This window comes from Callospermophilus lateralis, chromosome 2 (assembly GCF_048772815.1).
Source record: "Callospermophilus lateralis isolate mCalLat2 chromosome 2, mCalLat2.hap1, whole genome shotgun sequence".
Classification (NCBI taxonomy): domain Eukaryota; kingdom Metazoa; phylum Chordata; class Mammalia; order Rodentia; family Sciuridae; genus Callospermophilus; species Callospermophilus lateralis.
In genome coordinates, this window is record NC_135306.1 from 164,345,742 (window position 1) to 164,366,141 (window position 20,400).

At 42.1% G+C, this 20,400-nt stretch overlaps 1 protein-coding gene across 1 annotated transcript in view; it reads left to right on the plus strand.

Moving 5' to 3' along the window:
- Insc (INSC spindle orientation adaptor protein) overlaps positions 1 to 20,400 on the plus strand; it is a 119,449-nt gene that overhangs the window by 58,448 nt on the left and 40,601 nt on the right. The window contains exons 4-6 of the mRNA XM_076844231.2: positions 195 to 247; positions 1,140 to 1,263; positions 14,470 to 14,583. Coding sequence (XP_076700346.1) covers positions 195 to 247; positions 1,140 to 1,263; positions 14,470 to 14,583 — 291 coding nt within the window. The remainder of the gene's footprint in view (positions 1 to 194; positions 248 to 1,139; positions 1,264 to 14,469; positions 14,584 to 20,400) is intronic.

A 20,400-nucleotide genomic window follows, 5' to 3' on the forward strand; every position in this document is an offset into this window, starting at 1 on the left:
CAATTGCTCAGTTTTATTTTCTTGTGCTTTCAAAGCAGCTGACGGCAATCTCCTTTGCCACTCGCAGTGTTATAGTGAATATAGCAAGCTGGATTACTTGATTCTCCACCTGGCTGCCCCAGAGTGCCCAGCACAGCACTTGGTCCTCAGCCAGTGCTTGTTGAATTGAATAACACTGAACTATTTTTCTACAGGTTGAGAAGCTGCTAATGGAGAAGTGCTCAGAGCTCTCAGCAGTCACAGAGAGGTAAATGTGGACCTTGGGTCTCTAAAGTCAGGAGAGAGTCAAAGCAAGATGAAAGCCGACCCTCACCCTTCCACACATGAACACATGGACGTTGATGTTCACAGACACTCACTTATCCATGCAAGGATATATAAACACACACCCACACAATCACAGAAATATACTCACACCCTCTTCTTTATAGTTCACACATATAAACTTAATACATACTTGTACTCAGAGGCACACACACACTCACCCTCCCATGTACACACTCCCAGGTGTGCGTTGATATTCTCCCTCACCCTTCCTGGCCCCAGGTCCTGCAGGACGAACCTTCACTTTGGCACTCCTGGGGGGTTATGGGATCTCTGGCTTCCCTGGGTGGAACATGCTCAAATAACAAGGGCAAATTTTAGTCTGATCTCTCGTTCTTCTTCTCTGGGAGGAAAATCCTCCAGTCTTCCTTCTGCACATTGTAGGCAGCCACTTCTGAAAAGGCCACAGGCATTGTCTTACGTCTCTGGAGTGAGCTCTGGTGATACAGGGCACTCCATTAGCCCTCCTCTCAGCATCCTCACCTCCATCTCCTGCCCCTGACATCGCTGAGAACACAGACTCTAGCTGCAGTGATAGCAGACTGTCCAAGGGAGAAGCCCAGATCTGCCACTTTCTGATGACCTTTCTTCCTGGTGACAGAGACTTTTGGTCTCCAGGCCAGCACTTCTCTGCCTACTAAGGGGCCTGAGGATGAGCCAGGTGGGGCTTATTCTGTGTCTGATTCTCTTGGAGCTGCTGCCTTCCCTCTGTCCATTCTTTCCCCATGCCAGGCCTGATTTGGTCCCTACCATGGTTCTGGACCAACCACATGTGCCCTCCAGTGTCCCCCCCTCCCCCGGTTTCTTCTTCCCAGGTGCCTCCAGGTTGAGAATGAGCACGTCCTGAAGTCGATGAAGGCCTGCGTGAGCGAGACCCTGAGCACACTGGGCCAGCACTTTGGTCACCTGCTGGAGCTGGCCCTGACACGGGAGGTACAGGTCAGTGCAGGCTGGGCCTCAGAGGGACACACCTGTGAACTCGTGGGGAAGGGGGACAGAGGGGCTGAGCCAGTCTGGAGGAAGCTGCCCAAGTGGCCTTTCTTGGGAGACATCCTCTTCTGATCACCAAAGTTAGCCACGGTATCTGAGAGACAGGACTGCCAGAGGTGGACTGAGGCCTCCTGAGCATCTAACCCAACTCTGTACTTCCCAGATGTGAAAACTATAGAGCCCAGAGAAGGAAGAGCCTTATCCAAGGTCACACAGCAAGGTGATAGAAGAGCCTGGCCTTTCCCAATTACACTTTCAGTATTGTTCTCGCTATCCTAAATCTTCTCCGATGAATTATTCATTGATCACCATGAACCCAGTGGATCCTTATTATTATGAAAGACTTAAGGCACCTGCAAAGTGGCAATAGTGAACATTCTAGAAAGGTCAGACAATCCTACCCCTGTTTCTAGGCAGGCTCTTGCTTGATTCCAGAAAGTGGGTGGACTTTGGAGCCTGACAGATCTACTTTCAAACTGTGGTTCATCATAGGCCAAGTTCCTTAATTTTTCTCTGCCTCATTTTCTTAATCTAAAGCAAGAAATCTTCCGCAGAAGAAAAGTGAGAGGAAGGCCCCAAACGTGTGGAAGGTGCTTAGCACTTAGTGTGGCTTAAATACATGTTATCCCCGTCCCTTGCCCTTTGCTATGTTAAAGCCACCCAGTGCAGCAGATTCCATAAGGTTTTCATTATGAAAGGTATTCACATGCTATTTATAGTTATAGAAATATTGTGTTACATATTTGCCATTCTTTTCCCACCACCAAGTAATAGCCTCCCATAAATAACAACTCTCTTTCCATGTGGGCTCTTCTCCAAACTTGGCCTCTCTACTGAACCTAGAGTTTCCTTTCTTTCCTATGTGTTGTAGCTTATTTTTTGCAGGGCCCAGCCCTTCGTGGCTTGAATCACCTGCTGGTCCTGCCTTAGTCCATGCAGCTGGGTCACATAGGGCCTGCACCCGTGTCAGTATGTGTGGTCCTAGAAATTCTAACACTGACTGAGGGTCTGGGACACAGAGTAGGAGGGATCAAAAGCTGGGTGCTAGAGCACTGGACGTTGGGATCCTGGGTACTGGGGCACTGGAACCCTGGGACCTGGGGTGCTGGTACACCCAGGCAGGCATTTCCGGATGATGAGCTAACTAACAATCACAGGGAGGGCAGACAGTGGTTCAAGCTGGGGCTCCTGCCTCCAACTGAAGCATCCAACCTCAGAGGACCAGTGTGACCTGGGGCCTGAGGTGGTGAAGAAATTGAAGGAATGATGAGCAGAAGCAGTGCAGTTAGGGTGGAGGGCCTGGAGGAGTTTCTGTGCAGGCACCGGCTGCTGCTTTGTATGCCACTTTGGTGCCACTTGCCTGGAAGTGCCACGTTCAGTGAAAAGGACTGAAATGGAGGCGTGAAGTTGGATGGTGAGTGACAGCCAGCTGGCTTCAGAACTGGTCAGCAGGGCCCTCGACTAGAGAGCAAAGGGGTGGGGCATCTTTGATCCGTTAGGTCACAGAATCCTGGGAAGAGTTCCGAGGCTGTCAGGAGCCTACTGGCGCCTTTTGGACTGGGTGTGTGATTTCCCAGAGCACAGTCAACTCTGCTTTTTCCTCATTCTGATCTTAGGGTTAAATTCCTGATCTGGTGCTCCTACTTTCCTGGTTGTCTTAGGCCAATGGGGCAAGAGACAACTCTAACCCTGGCGGTCTCTTGCGCCATTGGCATATCCGACCACCTGGGTTGTTGATGTCTGGCCTGGGAGCTGCGTTGGATCAGCTACTCCTTTGTTTGGTCCCCATTGGCCTCTGCCCTCTGGTGGGTCTGTCCTCTAAGCACCTGCATGTCTGTTTTCTTCCTGATGACCCTCTTTCTGGTGCTTTCCCTTTTCCTCCCAGCTCGCCCCATGGTGCCCTCCCAAGTCCTATGGGTTGAATTTGCCATGCCCAGCCCTTACATTTTAACTTTTTTTTTTTTTTTTTTTTGACTGAACTTCAGCTTCTTTGTACATTAGAACATTTCCACACAGGACAGTGGTGGCGTCAGGAAGTATATTTGTTGAAAGCAGAGTAATTTGTGTTCAGTGTTGTTAGCATGTTTTCTAAACTGGTGACTCAAGCGCTATTTCCCAAGATGCTAGTGATTATACCAGGATCCTATATTTGCGGTGTCTTGTCATAATGAAACTAAGCCTTATTTTTTGGCATCAGAACTTCTCCTATGATGTGCTGTTTTGCATTGCAAGTCTTCTGAAAGGTCCTTATGCACTCATAGTCTTTTTTGTCTAAACTGTAGCTTCTGTAGCCCAGAATTTTGTTTATTTCATTCATATTTTTGTCATAGTAAACTGAATAATATCTGATGTAGATTGTTAAGCAGTACTTTCCAAACTTGCTGAATCTCTTTGTTGTTGATTTTAATTAAAGTACCTGTTTACTTATTCTGGCATGCTGGTGTTTCAGGAAATGCAATTTGGGAAACCCTTTTTTAGCACTAGGGAGCCATGAAGGTTCTTAAGTAAAAGAAGAGTCCACTCCCTTCTCACCCCCAACCATAGACAAAAAACAAATGTTGAAATAATGCCTATTAGAAGGGCAGTAAAAATCTAACATTACTCTGCACAGGCTGCCCCATCCTGAAATGTTATCATGTTCAGTTCTAGGCCCTAGATGGGCATTTGACAATATTTGGGCTCAAAGGAAGTTCCTAGGAGGATAGGAAGGTGCTCAAGGTCAAGGTTTATGAGAATTAGTTGGAGAAGCAGGGGTTGCTTAATCTATGAATAGACACTGCTACCTACAAGGTTCTATGCTTTGGGGTCCTAAAGGGAAGATTGACAAGGGCTAGTGAATCTAATCCATAAGATATCCCATGTAAAAACAAGTTTGTGAAGTAGTGGGGCTGCTCAGCAATGAGAGGGGTTGCCTTAGAAACAGTCCATCACTAAGATGGGCAAGCCATGGCTGAGATGACATAGGCATACTGACAGACGTTGGACTGAATGACTTGTAAGGTTTCTTTTATTATTATTATTATTATTATTATTATTATTATTATTATTATTATTTGGATCTGGGGATTGAACTCAGGGGTGCTTAACCACTGAGTGACATTCTCAGCCATTTTTTAAATTTAAATTTTATTTTTTTAAATTTTATTCATTTTTATTTTGAGACAGGGCCTAAGTTGCTTAGGGCTTCCGTAAGATACTGAGCCAGGCCTTGAACTTGCGATTCTCCTGTCTTAGCCTCACTGGTGTCTGAGATTACAGGCGTATGCCACCACACCCAGCAGGTTTATTCCATTTCTGATAGGATGCAATTTTATGAGTGTGGACATCGCAGGGTAGTGGACCAAGCATGGAGCATAGAGGCACTAACTACTGGAGTGTAGTCTACTGGAGTGTAGACTGCTACTAACTAGTTATGCAAACTTCGGCAAGTTACTTATTTATTTTTTTTCTGACCCTTGGTTTCCTCAGCTCTACAGTAGGTTGTGGTTAGGGTTAATGAAGGAACAGGAGAGTAATTACTGACACTTTCTGGATTGGGTCATCTGCTTTTTTCGATAGACACACCCACTCTGCCTTAAGAGAAACCAACAAGTTTTGCTAAAGGAGTCTCCTAATCTCCTAATTGTTTATTAAGTTTATCTAACTATTTGGTGGGGAAAGAAGAATTTAAGGCTTAAGAACATGAGGGGTCACCAATGGAAAATTAACTAGTGTTTATGGTTAGGCTACCTGCGGAGAAAGGATTTGCTGGGCACGATGCAAGAAGAGATTCAACTTATATAAATTGGTTTACTTGAAGATGACTTAGGGGGTGCTCTGTTAAACAATTGATTCTCACCTGTATCTTTGAATTTGTCTCAGTTTCATGTGGCTAGATGGTCTATTCACTCATCTGTTCATTTACTCAATCACTTTAATTTTAGTTTAAAATACCACCTCTATTTGAACAAAACCAATTGGGAAACATAGCTTTGGCTCTGGGGCCAAGTGAGCTTGTAAGAGCTTCATCTCAAAACTGAATTCCCCCTCCTTGTTCCAGGCAGCGCTGAGCATCCGGGGGCCTATCCCATGACAGGGGTTAGACTAGAAGAACTTCCTAAGGGGAGAGAGGCAGGCACTAAGCTGAGCCCACTCAGATCCCTCTTCCTCACTCATCAGATAACTCATTCCTCCTCTCTCAGTGAGGTGACCTGCAGCCAGGAGAAGGAGCCAGCAGAGGTATTGCTGGTGGCAGGAGTGTGGGGGAGGAGAACCTCAGTCTGTGGGGCAGTCTTTTCCCACCTTTATGAAGACATTCCCCCAAATAACAACCCCAACTCCTTGTGGAATCACTGCAGGCAGTCTACATTTTATTTTCAGAAAGTTTGGAAATGAGTCAGAATGTTGGTCATTAAATGAACTCTACAGATGCTCTGAAATTACTGTTTAACATTTGCTTCCTATTCTATTTGTCACTCTCAGATTTTGTTGTCCAATATAGATAAGCAAAATCTGCAATGTGATTAAATAGTAGCACAAGGATAACCCAAACATGTCTGCTAGATAATAGAAAGATCTAAAATAAATATGCCCTCTATTCCATTTTAAAACTCCCTTGAAGAAAATAAAGTTAATGAAGGCAAAAACCAACCTATCAACCAACCAAACAACCAGCCAGCTAACCAACCAACGGAACCCCACAAAATTTCAATCTGACTGCTCATTGCAGCAGAAGGGTCTTGATCTGTGAGGTCTGCTGTCCTTCATAGCTGGAGTCCAGACTGTCTCCACAGTAAGTGAGGGAGGTTTCTTCAGGAATTCTCAGTAAGAGCTGCCTTTCCCAAACATAAACTGAAGGGCCAGAGACATACAATATTAGCACAGCACTACCCCTACATTCACAGTGAGTTAAAACAGGGACGTTCTCAATCCTGAAGACAGAAACCTGGGGCACTCCGTCCTTAGGGTTGTCCAATGCCTTATATGCTCACCTGTTACTGAGTGTTATGGTTTAGATGAGGTGTCCCCAAAAGCTTTCCTGTAAGACAATGCAAGAAGGTTTTGAGGAAAAGTGATTGGGTTATAGTCTTAACCTAATCAGTGAATTAATCGCTGATGGTATTAACTGAGTGGTAACTGGAGGCAGGTGGGGTGTGGCTGGAGGAAGCAGTTCATTGAGGGCATGGCTATGGAGTGTATATTTTGTATCCAGAGAGTGGAGTCTTCTTTCTCTCTCTGCTTTGGATTGTCATATGAGCTGCTTTCCTCTGCCACACTCCTCGAGTCCCATGCAATGGAGCCAGCCTTCTGTGGACTAAGACCTCTGAAAAATGTGAGCCCTCAAATAAACTTTTCCTCCTCTGCAGTTTTTCTGATTGGGTCTTTTAGTCACAGTGGGCTGCATTGACTAGGGCTCCTTAAAGTAACTTAGACTAGTGATCTCAAACCACTTAAAATATATTGCATCCCCCATGTTCCCCAAGATTTCCTAGGAGAAATGTAAACACATATAACTTTAAGAAAATCTATTTCTTCCAGGTATTCAATTTTTTCACTTTTTTTCTTTCCTAAAATGATCTTCCCAGTGATACAGTGAGTTTTAAAAGACAGCCATTCTATTTCTTTCCAAAAGAAAGATGTGCTCGTCACCCATCCCAAATTTTGCAGTGTATTGTTCTGCCATGTAAAAACCTTGTTATGCTTTAAGAAATGTGAAAACCACTTACAAATAGTCATAAATGATCTTTATGGGGTGAGAGTGGGGAATCAAGCAAAGGAAAAGCCTTTATTCAAGAACCATATAGTTCTTCAGGTCTCCATGAATTAATTTTGTTTTTGCATATTTCTGAGAGGCGTTAGAAATCATTTTCCCCAGTGTGGGGATTTTCTGAATTCAGATATATGGTGGAGTGTGTGAATGTGTGGTTGGAGGGGTGGTTATGAAAGTTTCTAATTTATTTTGTCTCTCTCATTCATTTATTCTCAAATGGTGTGTGGCTCTTGAGGGACAGTCTCCTTAAAACCACAGCAAAGAGAGGACTGGCAGGACATATCAAACTAAGAAAGGCCCTTTTAGGCACATATTTAAATGAAAGTGATTCCTTTCAGTTATATTTCATTCCCATCCAAAGATTGTGACATTAGTTGGAAAGAAAAGTAGCTTTACGAGCCAAAGATTACAAAGGTTAATGATAGTGATTACTCTAAGTGTAATTGGAATCTTTTTGAAAACAATCAAACTTTTCCAGATATATTAAATAAATGCAGATAAAAGCTTTACATGATTTTTTTTTTTCAGATTTGGTACACGTTATTTAAGAAAACTATTAAAATCTCTTTTGTTAAATATTTTAAAAATATTTATACTAATTTCTATTTCATGTTGAAAAAGATAAAATTAATTGCCAGCAGCTGGGATCATTAGATTTATGCAGTGTATAACTTTTTCCTTGTTTAGGTACACAGGGAAGTTTGATCATGAGAGCTACTGAAATTAATTGAATTGTTTCTGATTTAAAAATCCTCAGTTCTGTCAGGTGCAGTGGCGCACCGCTTGTAATCCCAGCGACTCGGGAGGCTGAGGCAGGAAGATCGTGAGTTCAAAACCAGCCTCAGCAATGGCAAAGCTTGCTAAGCAGACTCAGTGAGACCCTGTTTCTAAATTTAAAAACTTCAAAATAGGGCTGGGGATGTGGCTCAGTGGTCAAGTGCCCCTGAGTTCAATCCATGGTACCAAAATAAATAAGTAAGTAAGTAAATAAGTAAATAATCTCAGTTCTTATTTAATTATTCCCTAAAGTTGAAGACCAAACTTCAATACAGGCATGAACCCATTTATTGAAGAAATGCTATGCCTTTTATTATATTTTTCATTTTATATTAACTGAGGATGTTAGTTATAGATTACTTTGCATTATTACAAATTCAGTCAATTATTTTATCTTGGCTTCATAATATATTTGAATAAATCAAACTTTATTTGGGGTCTACTTTATTTTAATATTTTTAAAATTTTTCCTTAGAAAGTGATCTTTATAACTATTTGTCAGTGGTTTTAACATTTCTTGGAACATATATCAGAACACTTTTTAATTAAAAATGAAGGCAGGTCTTTACTGAGAGAAAGTTAACTCTGATGTGGCTGACAGGCTTGACGAAAAGGACTGTCTTTGCCAGGCTGGTTATAGGGTTGGTATTTTCCTTATGTTAAATAAGTGAAAGTTGGAGCTTCAAGGTTTTGATAAAAAATATTGGAAGTACAACCTATTTTATTAAAAATTGTATTGACAATCAAATGCGTGTTTTGACTTTCCTAATTCTATATGAATAATTTGGGTGACCAAGGTGCTCTAAGTGAAAAAGTGGTGGGTATAATTAATAGTTATTTGATAAATCTTGGTAAAGTACTTTTGGAATTTTTCCCAGAAATTAAGAAAGTGAATGACTCTAATGATTGGGTAACAAATGCTTTTTGCAAGTCAAGTGGTTTCAGATTCTTTTACCAATTTAGAGGAGCAATTTAGAGAAGTTATCAATTGCCAGGTTGTTAGAAATCATATTTGATGACAGATCACTGTGATTTTATATAATTCAGGAGGCTGAGCAATGGGGCTCTACAAACTTCTATATCTCTCTATGAATTTATGGGAACAAAATTTTTCAGAGTTTACATCTAAAAGTGTAGCATTAAATCAATATTTAATTGTGGACACATGAATGAATTAAAAAGTTTAAAATAACAAAAAATACCTATTCATCTCACTAAGAGATATGTTTACAATAAAATTTTAATATTTATGATTTATAATTATCAAATTTTATAACCTATTTATTTTGTTTGGACCAATTGTGCTTATGATAACCAATGGAAACTAAATCAAGAAAAGTCTTTTCAATACTTGGAGCCTTATAACAACAGGATATAAAATAAAATTTCAAATTCTAATGGTAAGTATCAGAAGGGTGATCAATAAAACCCTTTGAAACTTAAATGCATTACATTAAGGAAAAATTCCAAGGTAAAAGTAGAATAGGAATGTAAATTCAATAATGAAACGAGAAGATGCTAAAATATTAAAGAAAGAGATCATTTATGTCTTTTAAAATGAATGATGATATCAACTTGTTTTAGATTTCATTGTCTTTTATCCAAAATAGGTTTTATGTTAATATCTACAGTCTGATGTAAATTATATCCTTTCCAACTTTATTTTTTAAACCAATGCTGAAAAATTGTAGCTGTCAAATTAAAATGTGCAAGGACACATATAAATTTTAAATCCCTAAAATTCTTTTAGGAATAGGTGGGAAAATATTCTTTTGGCATCAGATACACCGGGCACTCAGGATGGCTATTGCCCCTGCCTCTCACTGGAGAATTGCTTAGGTCTTAAAATCTGTGTCCTACAGGGAAGGTCTTCTTCTGCTTTCCCTGCTTTTTACATTTGAAGAATCACCCTCAGCAGATACCTGAACTGAGGTCACACTGAAGTTCCTAAAGTCTGGCCCTTATTGGCTTCAGTGAGGACCAGCTAGGGCCAGCAGTTCTCAGAACACCATCCTTCCACGTTTTCTGAACATCCCAGCCTCAGATAATATTTCTTTCTGCTACAGCGTTTTGTTTTTCAGTGATGAACTGTGCCTCCAGTGTTCTCTTTCCCTCTGTGAATACCCTGATGTTTACAGGGAGAGTCAATTGAATTTCTAACAATTACTTTCCTACTCACGTAGGTCTCTTTCTAACTCAGAGTGGATTTGTGCATCTGAGCAACTTTCCCTGTTTAATTCCCTTTGATTTCTGATACATTCTTTGGTTTTTCTAACAAACTCTTCAAGATTTGGAGATTTCTCTTGAAAGACATAAAATCAGTTAAATTCTGGGTCTTCCAAAAGCCTCCTGTTCTATGAGATCTTATCCACACTTACCTTCCTAAATGGGATGTTCCCATCCAATAGGTATTTTACTGTCTGACCAATAGGTAATCAGGACCTAGGTTCAATTATTATTTTGCCTAGCTTCTCTTCAGTGCATGCAGTCTTTCTGTGCCTTCCCACAGAGTCCCAATGACTACATTTCCCTAGCATGATCATGAGAACAGAGGCAATGCTTCTTCCTTATATCCAAAACTTTCACCAGAGACCTATCAGGTAGTCTTTTAAAGAGTTTATGATGGATTTGTAGTATTTTCCTATGTTTTATAACTATTAAAGCATAAAACACACAATGACAACCCTTTTTTATTACACATCATGATTTCGGGCGTTTTGGCAGGGATGAACTGAATGATTCTTGCATTCTTGCATCAGCAAAGCCTGTGATCAGCTGGAAGATGGCCTGATGAGCCTCACTCATGGGTCTGGTTCTTTGGAGAGGTTGGATGGAAGGCTGGTCTCAGCTGAGAGCACTGGTGGGGATCCTACCTGTAGTTTTCCCAGCATACCAGTCATGACAGTCTCAGTTATCAAACTTTCTACGTGGCAGCTCAGGGCTCCTAAAAGAATATTCCAAGAACCCTTGTGGAAGCTCTAAGACCTCTTGTTACCTAGCCTTGGGACTCCAGAGACATCACTTCTGCTGAGTGCTGGCTTCTGCTGGCCAGTCAAGGCACAAAGGTCAACCCAGATACAAGGGAATTAGAACTCTTCTCTCTGTGGGAGGAGTAGAAAGAATTGGTAGTCATCTTTAATCTACCATACCCTGTCGAATCTGCCTACATTTTATGTCATTTTGCATAAATGGGCTGTTCTACTATGTCTACCTATGAACTCTTTACCTAAAACTTCAGGAAGAGGCTTCACAATAATTTCCTGGCTCTTTCTGAGAAATCATTCCAGCCTGCTCTTTGAGGGTTTGATCTCCCTATGATAGATTTCACTGAGTTGCTATCACTCTGAATGAGAAACAATTACAGGACCCCAATATATGAAATCTGCCTTTTTCTAATTCCTCAGTTAGAGCAGTTAGGCTGCACACATCTCCTTCATCTCCCTCTTCCCTTTCTCCTGCTCTTAAGGAGTTCATTGTTTGTTATTTCTTGTTTCACATCTGACTGGTCTTTTAGGAAAATATTTGTCACCCAGCCTGTTAAGTCTATCTTCCTTTTGTTGCTTTTGTCATTTTGCTGCTATTCTCATGATATGGAGGAAAGCATATTCTTTGAATTTCTATAATTTCTCCCTGATTTTCTGAAACAAATAACAAACAAAAACGTTGATTTTTACAACTGTGTTAGTATGAAGCAGACACCAAGATTAGATTGGCCAGGCAATTCCTGTGAAGGATAAAGGGAATAATGAAGTAGATGAAGGTGTGGAAAACCGTGTTCCAGTTTTGACATCTGAGAAGGAAAAGGAGGAAAGATTGCATAGGAAGAGATACTTAGGGAACCAAGCCTGAGGCATGACTGAGGAGCCTCCTGCACCAGTCTTATTGTCCTCAGTCTCAGCTAGGGGTAGCTCAAGGGAAGCGTTGTCTCTGCAAGAACATGGTGGAATTCCAGGGGGCAGCAACTGGAGGTCCCAACAGCTCTGCTTCCTGTTTTGGGAACTCTGGTGACCATACATGTGCCATGTGAACAGGAAGCTGGGTTGGAAGACCACTCTCCTATTGGTGGGAGTGGCTAATATGGCCCATGTATCCTTGCCGCAGGCTTCCAGTTTCATTAGTTTCAGTGAGGTCCTGCCCACATGAAAGATGGAAATAGGAAGTCAGATTCACAAAGGACGGGGTTCATCCCCCGCCCCCCCAGCCCTACCCACTCAGACCACATGTCAGATATTGGTCAGGTTTCTATGTCTCAGTTTTCTCAACTGTGAAATGAGGGTTGGATAAAAGACATCTGAAGCCCTTCCAATTCCAACATGTGATATTTAGGACTTTGAAGATTTCCGTGGAGTCTGATTTCATATCTTTCCAAATGTATACTGTGGAAAAGATGCTTACAACTTTGTGTGTGTGTGTGTGTGTGTGTGTGTGTGTGAGAGAGAGAGAGAGAGAGAGAGAGAGAGAGAGAGAGAGAGATCTGATTCACTAAGATATATCTAGAGTGTAATTACTGTATATATGTGTATAGACATTAACATGAAATTATTCTCATACATAAATGGTCTAATATTAGCAGCTGATTGCAAAAGACATTGGGTTTGAATTGTTTAATGTAATGCTAATTTGCTTCAAGTGCAAACACTAATCAGGAACATTAGGTAATTATCATTTAGGTACAGGACCCCAATACATGAAATCTGCATTTTCATGTGAGCATTGGTATCAAATGTGTAGCTGCTTACGGTAACAATAGGGAAGGATTCTAAGAAGTATGTTCATTACAGAGATTTGTAGTGACAAATCTTAGTTATTAATGCTACTTACCTTTTGTTGAATCTCTTACAAGAGGCATCCATCAAATCTTTGAGAATAATTTTTATATTTAATGTAGTTTTATTAAATACACACTTAATCTTAGGCTGCACTCTGTAGAGGATTAGTATGGTGTGTGTGTGTGTGTGTGTGTGTGTGTGTGTGTGTGTGTCTGAGGGGGGGGTATGCTTGAGTTTGAATAAAAGAGAAAAAGGAAGAGCTGGATAGACATTTACCTTAGCCTCAAACCCTCTTATTTTCATCATTTACCAGTGGGGAAATCAAAATCTAGTGAGTTTATCTCAAAGACCCAAGATCACAAAGTAATGATTGTATGATTGTTAACTATTTTATTTTGCTTCCATGTGTCTGACAACTCCTTACTATATATTGACAATCTTAAGTTTGTCATAATCACCTTAAGAGATAGATGGTGTTATTTCCAACATTTTACAGTTGAAGAAATCAAGGCAGAGAAAGTCTAAATTAAATTACTTGCTCTAGGGCACATAGACCAGCATGGCAAAACCAGGATTGGAATCCAGTTTGGATCCCAGAGTTCATGCTTTTTAAGCAAATGCTCATAGCATCAACATAATAAGTTAAAAGCAAGCAGGAGATGGAACTCAGATCTCCTAGTTTCCTTTTATTTCATTTTTATAACACCAGGGTTATTTAAAAACAATCCCTTTTTTTAAAATATTTTTTTTAGTCATAGTTGTACACAATACTTTTATTTATTTATTTATTTGTGATGCTGAGGAAGGAACCCAGAGCCTTGCATGTGCTAGGTGTGCGCTCCACTGCTGAGCCACAATCCCAGCCCAACAATCCCATTTTAATATTTTTAAATAAACATGGCAACTGAAACCACACAAGAGGCTGCACTGAGCACCCACCTCTGCAGGTTTTACATTTTTGTTTGAGGCTCTTTCAGGCAGCTGTCCCTAATATCTCTATCTCCATCCCTCCCAGAAGAAACTCGAGCAACTGGCATTAATTAGCAGGTAGGATTCATTTATAATCAATGAGTCACATGCACCAAAGCTAATGGTTGATTATGAAGTGATTTCAAGATTCATAAAGAGCTTTTTTCCCAGAAATTACCTAAACTCTTCTAAGAATAAATCTTCATATGTTATTTACTAATGACTCTTTCATTTGCTTTCTTTCTTGGGCCTCCTGTATTTGGTCATTTCTAATCTCTTTCAACCAGTAGCCTAGAATCCTTTGACCTTGGACAATATGACCTTACTGAATTACTCACCTGGTAACAGAATTCCCAGTGTAGCTTTTTTGGCCACTTTATACACCTAGTGAAAATGTTTCCCAAGCAGTAAGTTCTGTCGAGTGCTTCTCTTGCATTAACCATTGAAATTATCACCCAGCTGGAGTTCACCATTGGCTAATAGCCATCCAAAATGGGCAAATTCTTTGACCATAATTGTAGTAACTCATTGGTTTTCAACTTGTATACTTAACCAATGGTTTCTGTTTTCACCGGAAGCCAGTAGCACAACAAAATGGTATTTGCTGAGCTTATCAATATTGAGAGCTGATTTTCTGATGGGGTAAATTTGTTGCTCATTACCAAGACTTTGAAGTGATTCATATCTCTGATATAGAGCTCAGCTGTCATCCTCACCCATGTCTTTCCCCAAACTATATCCTTGGTGACCCCAGAGTGGGGTAGTGGATGGGGCAGGATTATAGGTTCCAAAATGGCTATTGGGAGCATGGGCCACTGGTAATCCATTAAGGAAGATGAGCAGAAGGCACATGGGTGTGAGTAACCAGCTTACTTCTCTCTCTCTTCCTAGGCATTGGTGAGAAAAATTGATGCCTCGGACAACATCTACACCACAGAGTCTACCACAGGCAACCTGTTCAGCCTGACCCAGGAGGGGGCTCCTTTGTGCCGCATCATAGCCAAGGTGAACTTTGTAGTCAGGGACCAGAATGGCAAGCCTCTGGAATGTGAGAGGAAGCTCGCTTGTTCAGTGAATGGGTGGAAACAATTGGCTCAAGAGTGCCGCAGTCTGGCTGGGCACAATTCAGGAGCCACTTGTCAAAAGAAACTAACTTTATTTTTAGAACCACACACGCCAAACAAAACAGCTCCTCAGGAAAAACCCTCAGAGCCCAACTGCCACCACCGGCTTCCCACAAGCCACTCTCTCAACCACCAGCCTCTCCACCTCCCACAATCCTCCTGCTCTTGAGGCTGATTGGCTGGGTCGTGTGGGTGGAGCCAAAAAAGTCCCCCAGTGAGCAGCTCCGTAGCCTGAAAGGGCAGGGAAACAGCCCAATGAGCATCACCGCAGAGGAGCCAATCAGCTAGATGTTGCTGAAGCCGCTGTGAGCCAATCATCAGCTGGCAGTCTGAAAGTTTGCTGGGGCCCCTTCGGCTGTGGCTCTCAACACAAGAGGTTCATCATGGTTGGGAATTAGTTTGCTGTGTGACCTTGGGAGAGTCGCCTCTCCTAACTGACCTTGGTGTTTCACTTTAATAGGTGGATAGTTCCTGTGATTTCATTTTCAACTTGAGACACAAAAAATGGTATCCCCAGAACCTCCATTATTTTATTTGTGCAGGGTCAACTTCTTTCCCCATCTCTACTGATTGATTTTCCTTCTTGAAAGCTGTGGTGTCCCTGGTGTCTACACGGTGATGTACTAATACAAAGACCATCTGGCATGTAGCATTTTAGAAGATGGATTGGCTTTATATGGCTTCCTGGCATCATGGATATAAGAAATGTAGTATCTCAAACTAGTTTAAAGGAAAGTTTTTTTATATTGTTGTCTATAGAGTTAAGCCCTATTCACATCTCTTAATCTTGTTATCATAACAACCTCTACCCCATAATAATTACTAGTAGTGTTATCGGGAGAAATAGGAGGGGAACATATCTATAAACATGACCTTCACCTCAAATTCAGAGGCATGTGTCCTCAAGGGTCCCATCCAAAAATCCCTTTTCCCAGCTCTTGGCTGGATTCCCCAAAATGCCTTACAGCTACTTCAGTATTACACGAGGGAAAGATGAAATAAAAAAGGACACTGGTTTCATAGATTACAATAGGGGCCCTAATTAATTGACTTTGTGGTTAAGTTGCCCTGGATTATGGCCTCTAAAACCTTTGAGCCCAATGTAGGCAATTTGGTAGCTCTAGGATCAAAGTAAGGTCTGTTTGTTCTTCTTTTTCACTTGTGAAATAATATCACCAATGGATATAGAATGAGGGATCTAATTGGAACCAAGTTGTGTCTCAATAGACTTATGACACCAGTCCCAGGAAGATGCTCTCTTTGGATGATTCCCAGGCATCACAGTCCCTTAGAGCATTTGTGGAAAACACAAATACTTTTACTCTCCCTCCGCCCAAGATTTACTGAGAACCTGGGCTAAGACTTGGGAATCTACATTTTCAATCTTTGCAGGTGATTCCGAAGCATGATCAGATACTCAGAATCACTGTTCTAAGCCTTTAAAGACATTTAGAATAACCAGGGTAAACACTTGCCAATGCTGGTCAGCAGAGAAGTGAATTATACATAATAGCAGTAGCTAACATTGGAGTGTTGCTGTGCACTCTACTTAATGCCTTGTAAACCTTATTTCTTTGGAAACAAAACCATCCTGTTGAAGTGGACAGTTTCCATATGTTCCCATTTATAATTGAGATCATGATCTGAGGGACTTGTCCACACAGCTGATAAAGAGTAGAGTCAGGGGGCTGGGGAAATAGCTCAGTTGATAGAATATTTCCCTCGCATGCACAAGACCCTGGGTCCAATTCTCAGCACCACAAAAGAGTGGAGTCAGAATTATAAACCAGGTGTCTTTAGTTCAAAATTCATGGTCCAAAGCCCATAGTGGTGACTCGTGATTCAGGCTTTGGCTCTTCCAATTTGGGGGTCAAAAGTCTCAACCCCAGATGCCCATTAGAATCATGAGGGAGCTTTAAATAATTTCTGAATTGATTTGTCTGGAGTAAGGCCTGGGGCAGATATTTAGCTTTCCAGGTTCCCTGCCTCTTGGGTTGAGGTCACTCCTCTCTTTGGGAGGTATTTAGTTAAGATGTGACCCACAAAGCTTATGGTGGTATTGGGGTCTGGGGCAAAGGGGATTGGAGAAGGTAGCATTGGCCCTTCCACCTTCAAATATTCTGTTATTCCACCATTCTTCTTGGTTGAGAGGGTTCAGTCTTCAGAGATCTGTTGTGGTACTGTGGGGGACCAGAGAGCTGTTGCAATCGATCTGTGTTTGATGATTAGGTTCAAATAGAAGTTAGCTGAACTTCTTTTGGGACAATCATTTTCTATTATTCCAAATGAATGACAAATGGTAGCCGAGTTTGGGTTGCAGGAATGGAGCTGAAGCCTAGAAGGGGTGAGACTTATTCTCAATGGCAGAATGGGGCCAGAGGTGTTTTGTTTTGAGAATAGGACTTAGAATTTTCTGGGAAGGAGACTCTACTTGGCATAGGCTCTGAAGCTCTGGGTGTTCTGCTCCAGGGCCTGGATACTCAAAGTCTCATCTCACCTGCTGGTTGACATAGAGGGCTCCTACTGCCTGCCTTCATTTGTGTTCCTCTTTCAGGAAACCAGAGAGAGGACATGCATTTGTGCCTAAGCCTAGTCTCCTCTGAGGACCAGGACTCTCCTCTGGCTAAAGATTTATCCCAAACATTCCCAGTGGTAGAAAGCAAGGGAGAAAGGTCTGGGTAGGGACCAGAGTCTCCTCTTCTCCCAGTTCTACCATTAGCTCACTGGAGGAGGTTGGCAAGGTCAACCTGAAGAGGCTGAACTCTTTGATACTTAAGAGACCGCCTGAATCTGCCATGCTGTCCGACTTCCCTGGTATTTTTATGGAGAAAGTAATGAAGCAATTTTAATTTTACCCTAATCCATTTTTAAACAGAAGGCTTTGGTGAACTGTTTTCCACATTTAGTCATCACTCCTCTATTTCTGTCTGGAGGCTCCTTACCTATTCCACCCACTCCTGAGCTACTCAAATATCCCCCGTGTTCTCAACACCATCCCTGGACTCTTCATGAGCCATAGCCAGTAGTTTTAAAGATTCATAATGATCCTTTGATTGTTACGTGGGCCACACCTCACTGGAGCCTACCCAAGAGAATACACGAATCTTATTGAGCATTAACCAGAATAACAACAATCAGAATTCCTATATGTTGGTTGCTTCCTACATGCCAGGTTCCGTACTGGCACTTTCTGCACAGTTACCCCTCTGAGATGGTATTATGGCCCTGACGTACAGATGAGGACTCCAAGACTCACAGTGGTTGAATATCTTGTCCAGCTGACATTTAAAACCAGATTTGTCCAGCTCTGGAGTCAATGCTTTTTTTTTTCCCACCAGCTTAATTGGCTAAAATCTAGAGTCCTTCCCTTTCCAGGTGAAGCCTTTGCTACAACAGATCAGTCAGTCTGAATCAGTAGTTCTTCTTTCTCTGCTCCTGGTGCAGAACTCCAAGATGGGCTGGCCCACTCCAGGTGCAAAGCTGATGACAGTGAGGACAGGAATGGGGGAGAGAAGTGAGAGAACTGAGATTTCTATGGCTGTAGATGGTCAGCTGTGATGATGATGGTGGTGATGACAGTTATGGTAGTAGAAAAAAAAAACCATTAAAGTGTGCTATTAAAAAAAAGTGCTCTATAAATAGCACTTACTATGATGTTCTGAGTGCTTTATACAAAATAACTTATTTAAACCTCCTGCTAGCACAATTCACAAGAGCTAAACTGTGGAGCCAACCTAGATGCCCTTCTGTGGATGAACGGATAAAAAAAAAGTGTGGCATATATACACAATAGAATTTTACTCAGCAATAAAAGAGAATAAAATCATGGCATTTGCAGATAAATGGATGGTGTTGGAGAAGATAATGCTAAGTGAAGTTAGCCATTCCCCCAAAAAATAAATGCTAAATTTTTCCTCTGAAATAAGGAGGCTGATTCATAGTGGAGCAGGGAGGGAGAGAATGGGAGGAATTGACGAACTCTAGGTAGAGCAGAGGGGTGGGAGGGAAAAGGAGGGGGCAGAGGATTAGCAAGGATGGTGGAATGTCATGGACATCATTATCCAAAGTACATGTATGAAGACACGAATTGGTGTCAAAAATACTTTACACATGACCAGAGATATGAAAAATTGTGCTGTGTATGTGTAATAAGAATTGTAATGCATTCTGCTCTCAGGTATTCTTTTTAAATAATAAAAAAGTAAACCTCCTGCTCATCCTTTGTGGTAGACAGCATCCACCCCATGGTACAGGTGGGGGAGCTGAGACAATGAGAAGGCCATTTGGTTGGTAAGTGACAGAATTGGAACCCGGCTGTTTAGCATTATAGGCTGTGCTCTTGGTTGTGTTCTGAATCCCACTCAGCAGCAGGTCCTCCACTTTTCCCTCCTCCTTTCCTTCCCTATCACTCTTTTATCCCTTTGTCCTCTTCCCACAGACCTCCCATGTCCTTTGCTACTTACTCAACCCACTTATTATCTCATCTGATACTCCAACAATCTTTTGATGTGTTAGAATTTATTTCCCATCTTTAAGGCAAGGAAACAGAGATTCAGGGGTAAAAAAATGTGAATAACTTATCTAAGGTCACACACATTAATGCAGAGATGGCATTTTAACTGCGTATGCTCACTCCAAATCATCATCTCAACCTTCTTGTGTCTCTGGTCTTTGTGATCCTGTAGACAAAGGGTTAAGAGCAGAGAGAGGTGCATGAAACCTACTTTATTTCTAGCCTGAAAGATGCCGAGACTAGTTCCTCCAGCAGAGTCACTGGGTGAGGGTGTCTAGTCCTGACAGTGAGGCAGGAACTGGGAATCCCTGGCACACCTGCCTAGCATTCTCCTCTCAGATGCTCAGTAAATGTGACCAACTTTGTGACACAAGTGAGCAGTTTCTCCCAGTGACCTTCCTCTTTTGGGGTCTGCTGTAGTCTCTTTTTGGGTCATTAATCTACTTAAGCTGCCTTCAGGAGGGAACTTGGGCAGCCCATCTGAAATCTGTCCTCTCAATCTCTGGATACTCTGAAGACCAAGGACGATGCCCAAGCTTCCCTGAGATAATGGTGGCCAACTCCATCCCTTCCCCAGAGCCGAGCATGAAAACTCCCCTGCGCTTCATCAAAATTATCCCCAGCTCTTCTCTTATTCCTGCTACCACCAGCCTCCACACCCCACAGGGGGCCTCTGCCAGCTTTAGGACAGCTCATCCCAAGCTTGTCTGAATAATTCATTCTGTTATGGAGCTCGGCTCGGAGCCCAGAGCTTTCTATAAAATTAAACAAGCTCCAGCCAACAGTGTGATCTGTTAGCTCAGGCAATTCCCAGTCTTGCTCCTGGGTGAGTGCCATGCTCCTATCTTGAATGGGGGCTCCAGTGTGGTCAGTGTGGTCCATGAGATAATTCACCTCAGCTCCTGTGGCCCCTTCTTCCTCTGGCCTTCCACGTGTCCCAACTCTTGATACATCTTCCTTGAGGCCATGAGGCAACCATCTAGCCAGGAAGCCTTCTGTCTAACCTGACCCTCCTACCTCCGTCCAAAACTTGGGACCAGGCCCTTCTGCACACAGTGGCTTCACTGCTCCCCCTACTGCTTAGTCATGTAGCTGGTATGACTCATTTTTAGTCAATGCTAAGCAGCAGCAGAGCCAGGATTTGGACCAGAATCTCCTTAGACTGGATCCCAAAATTTTCTCTTT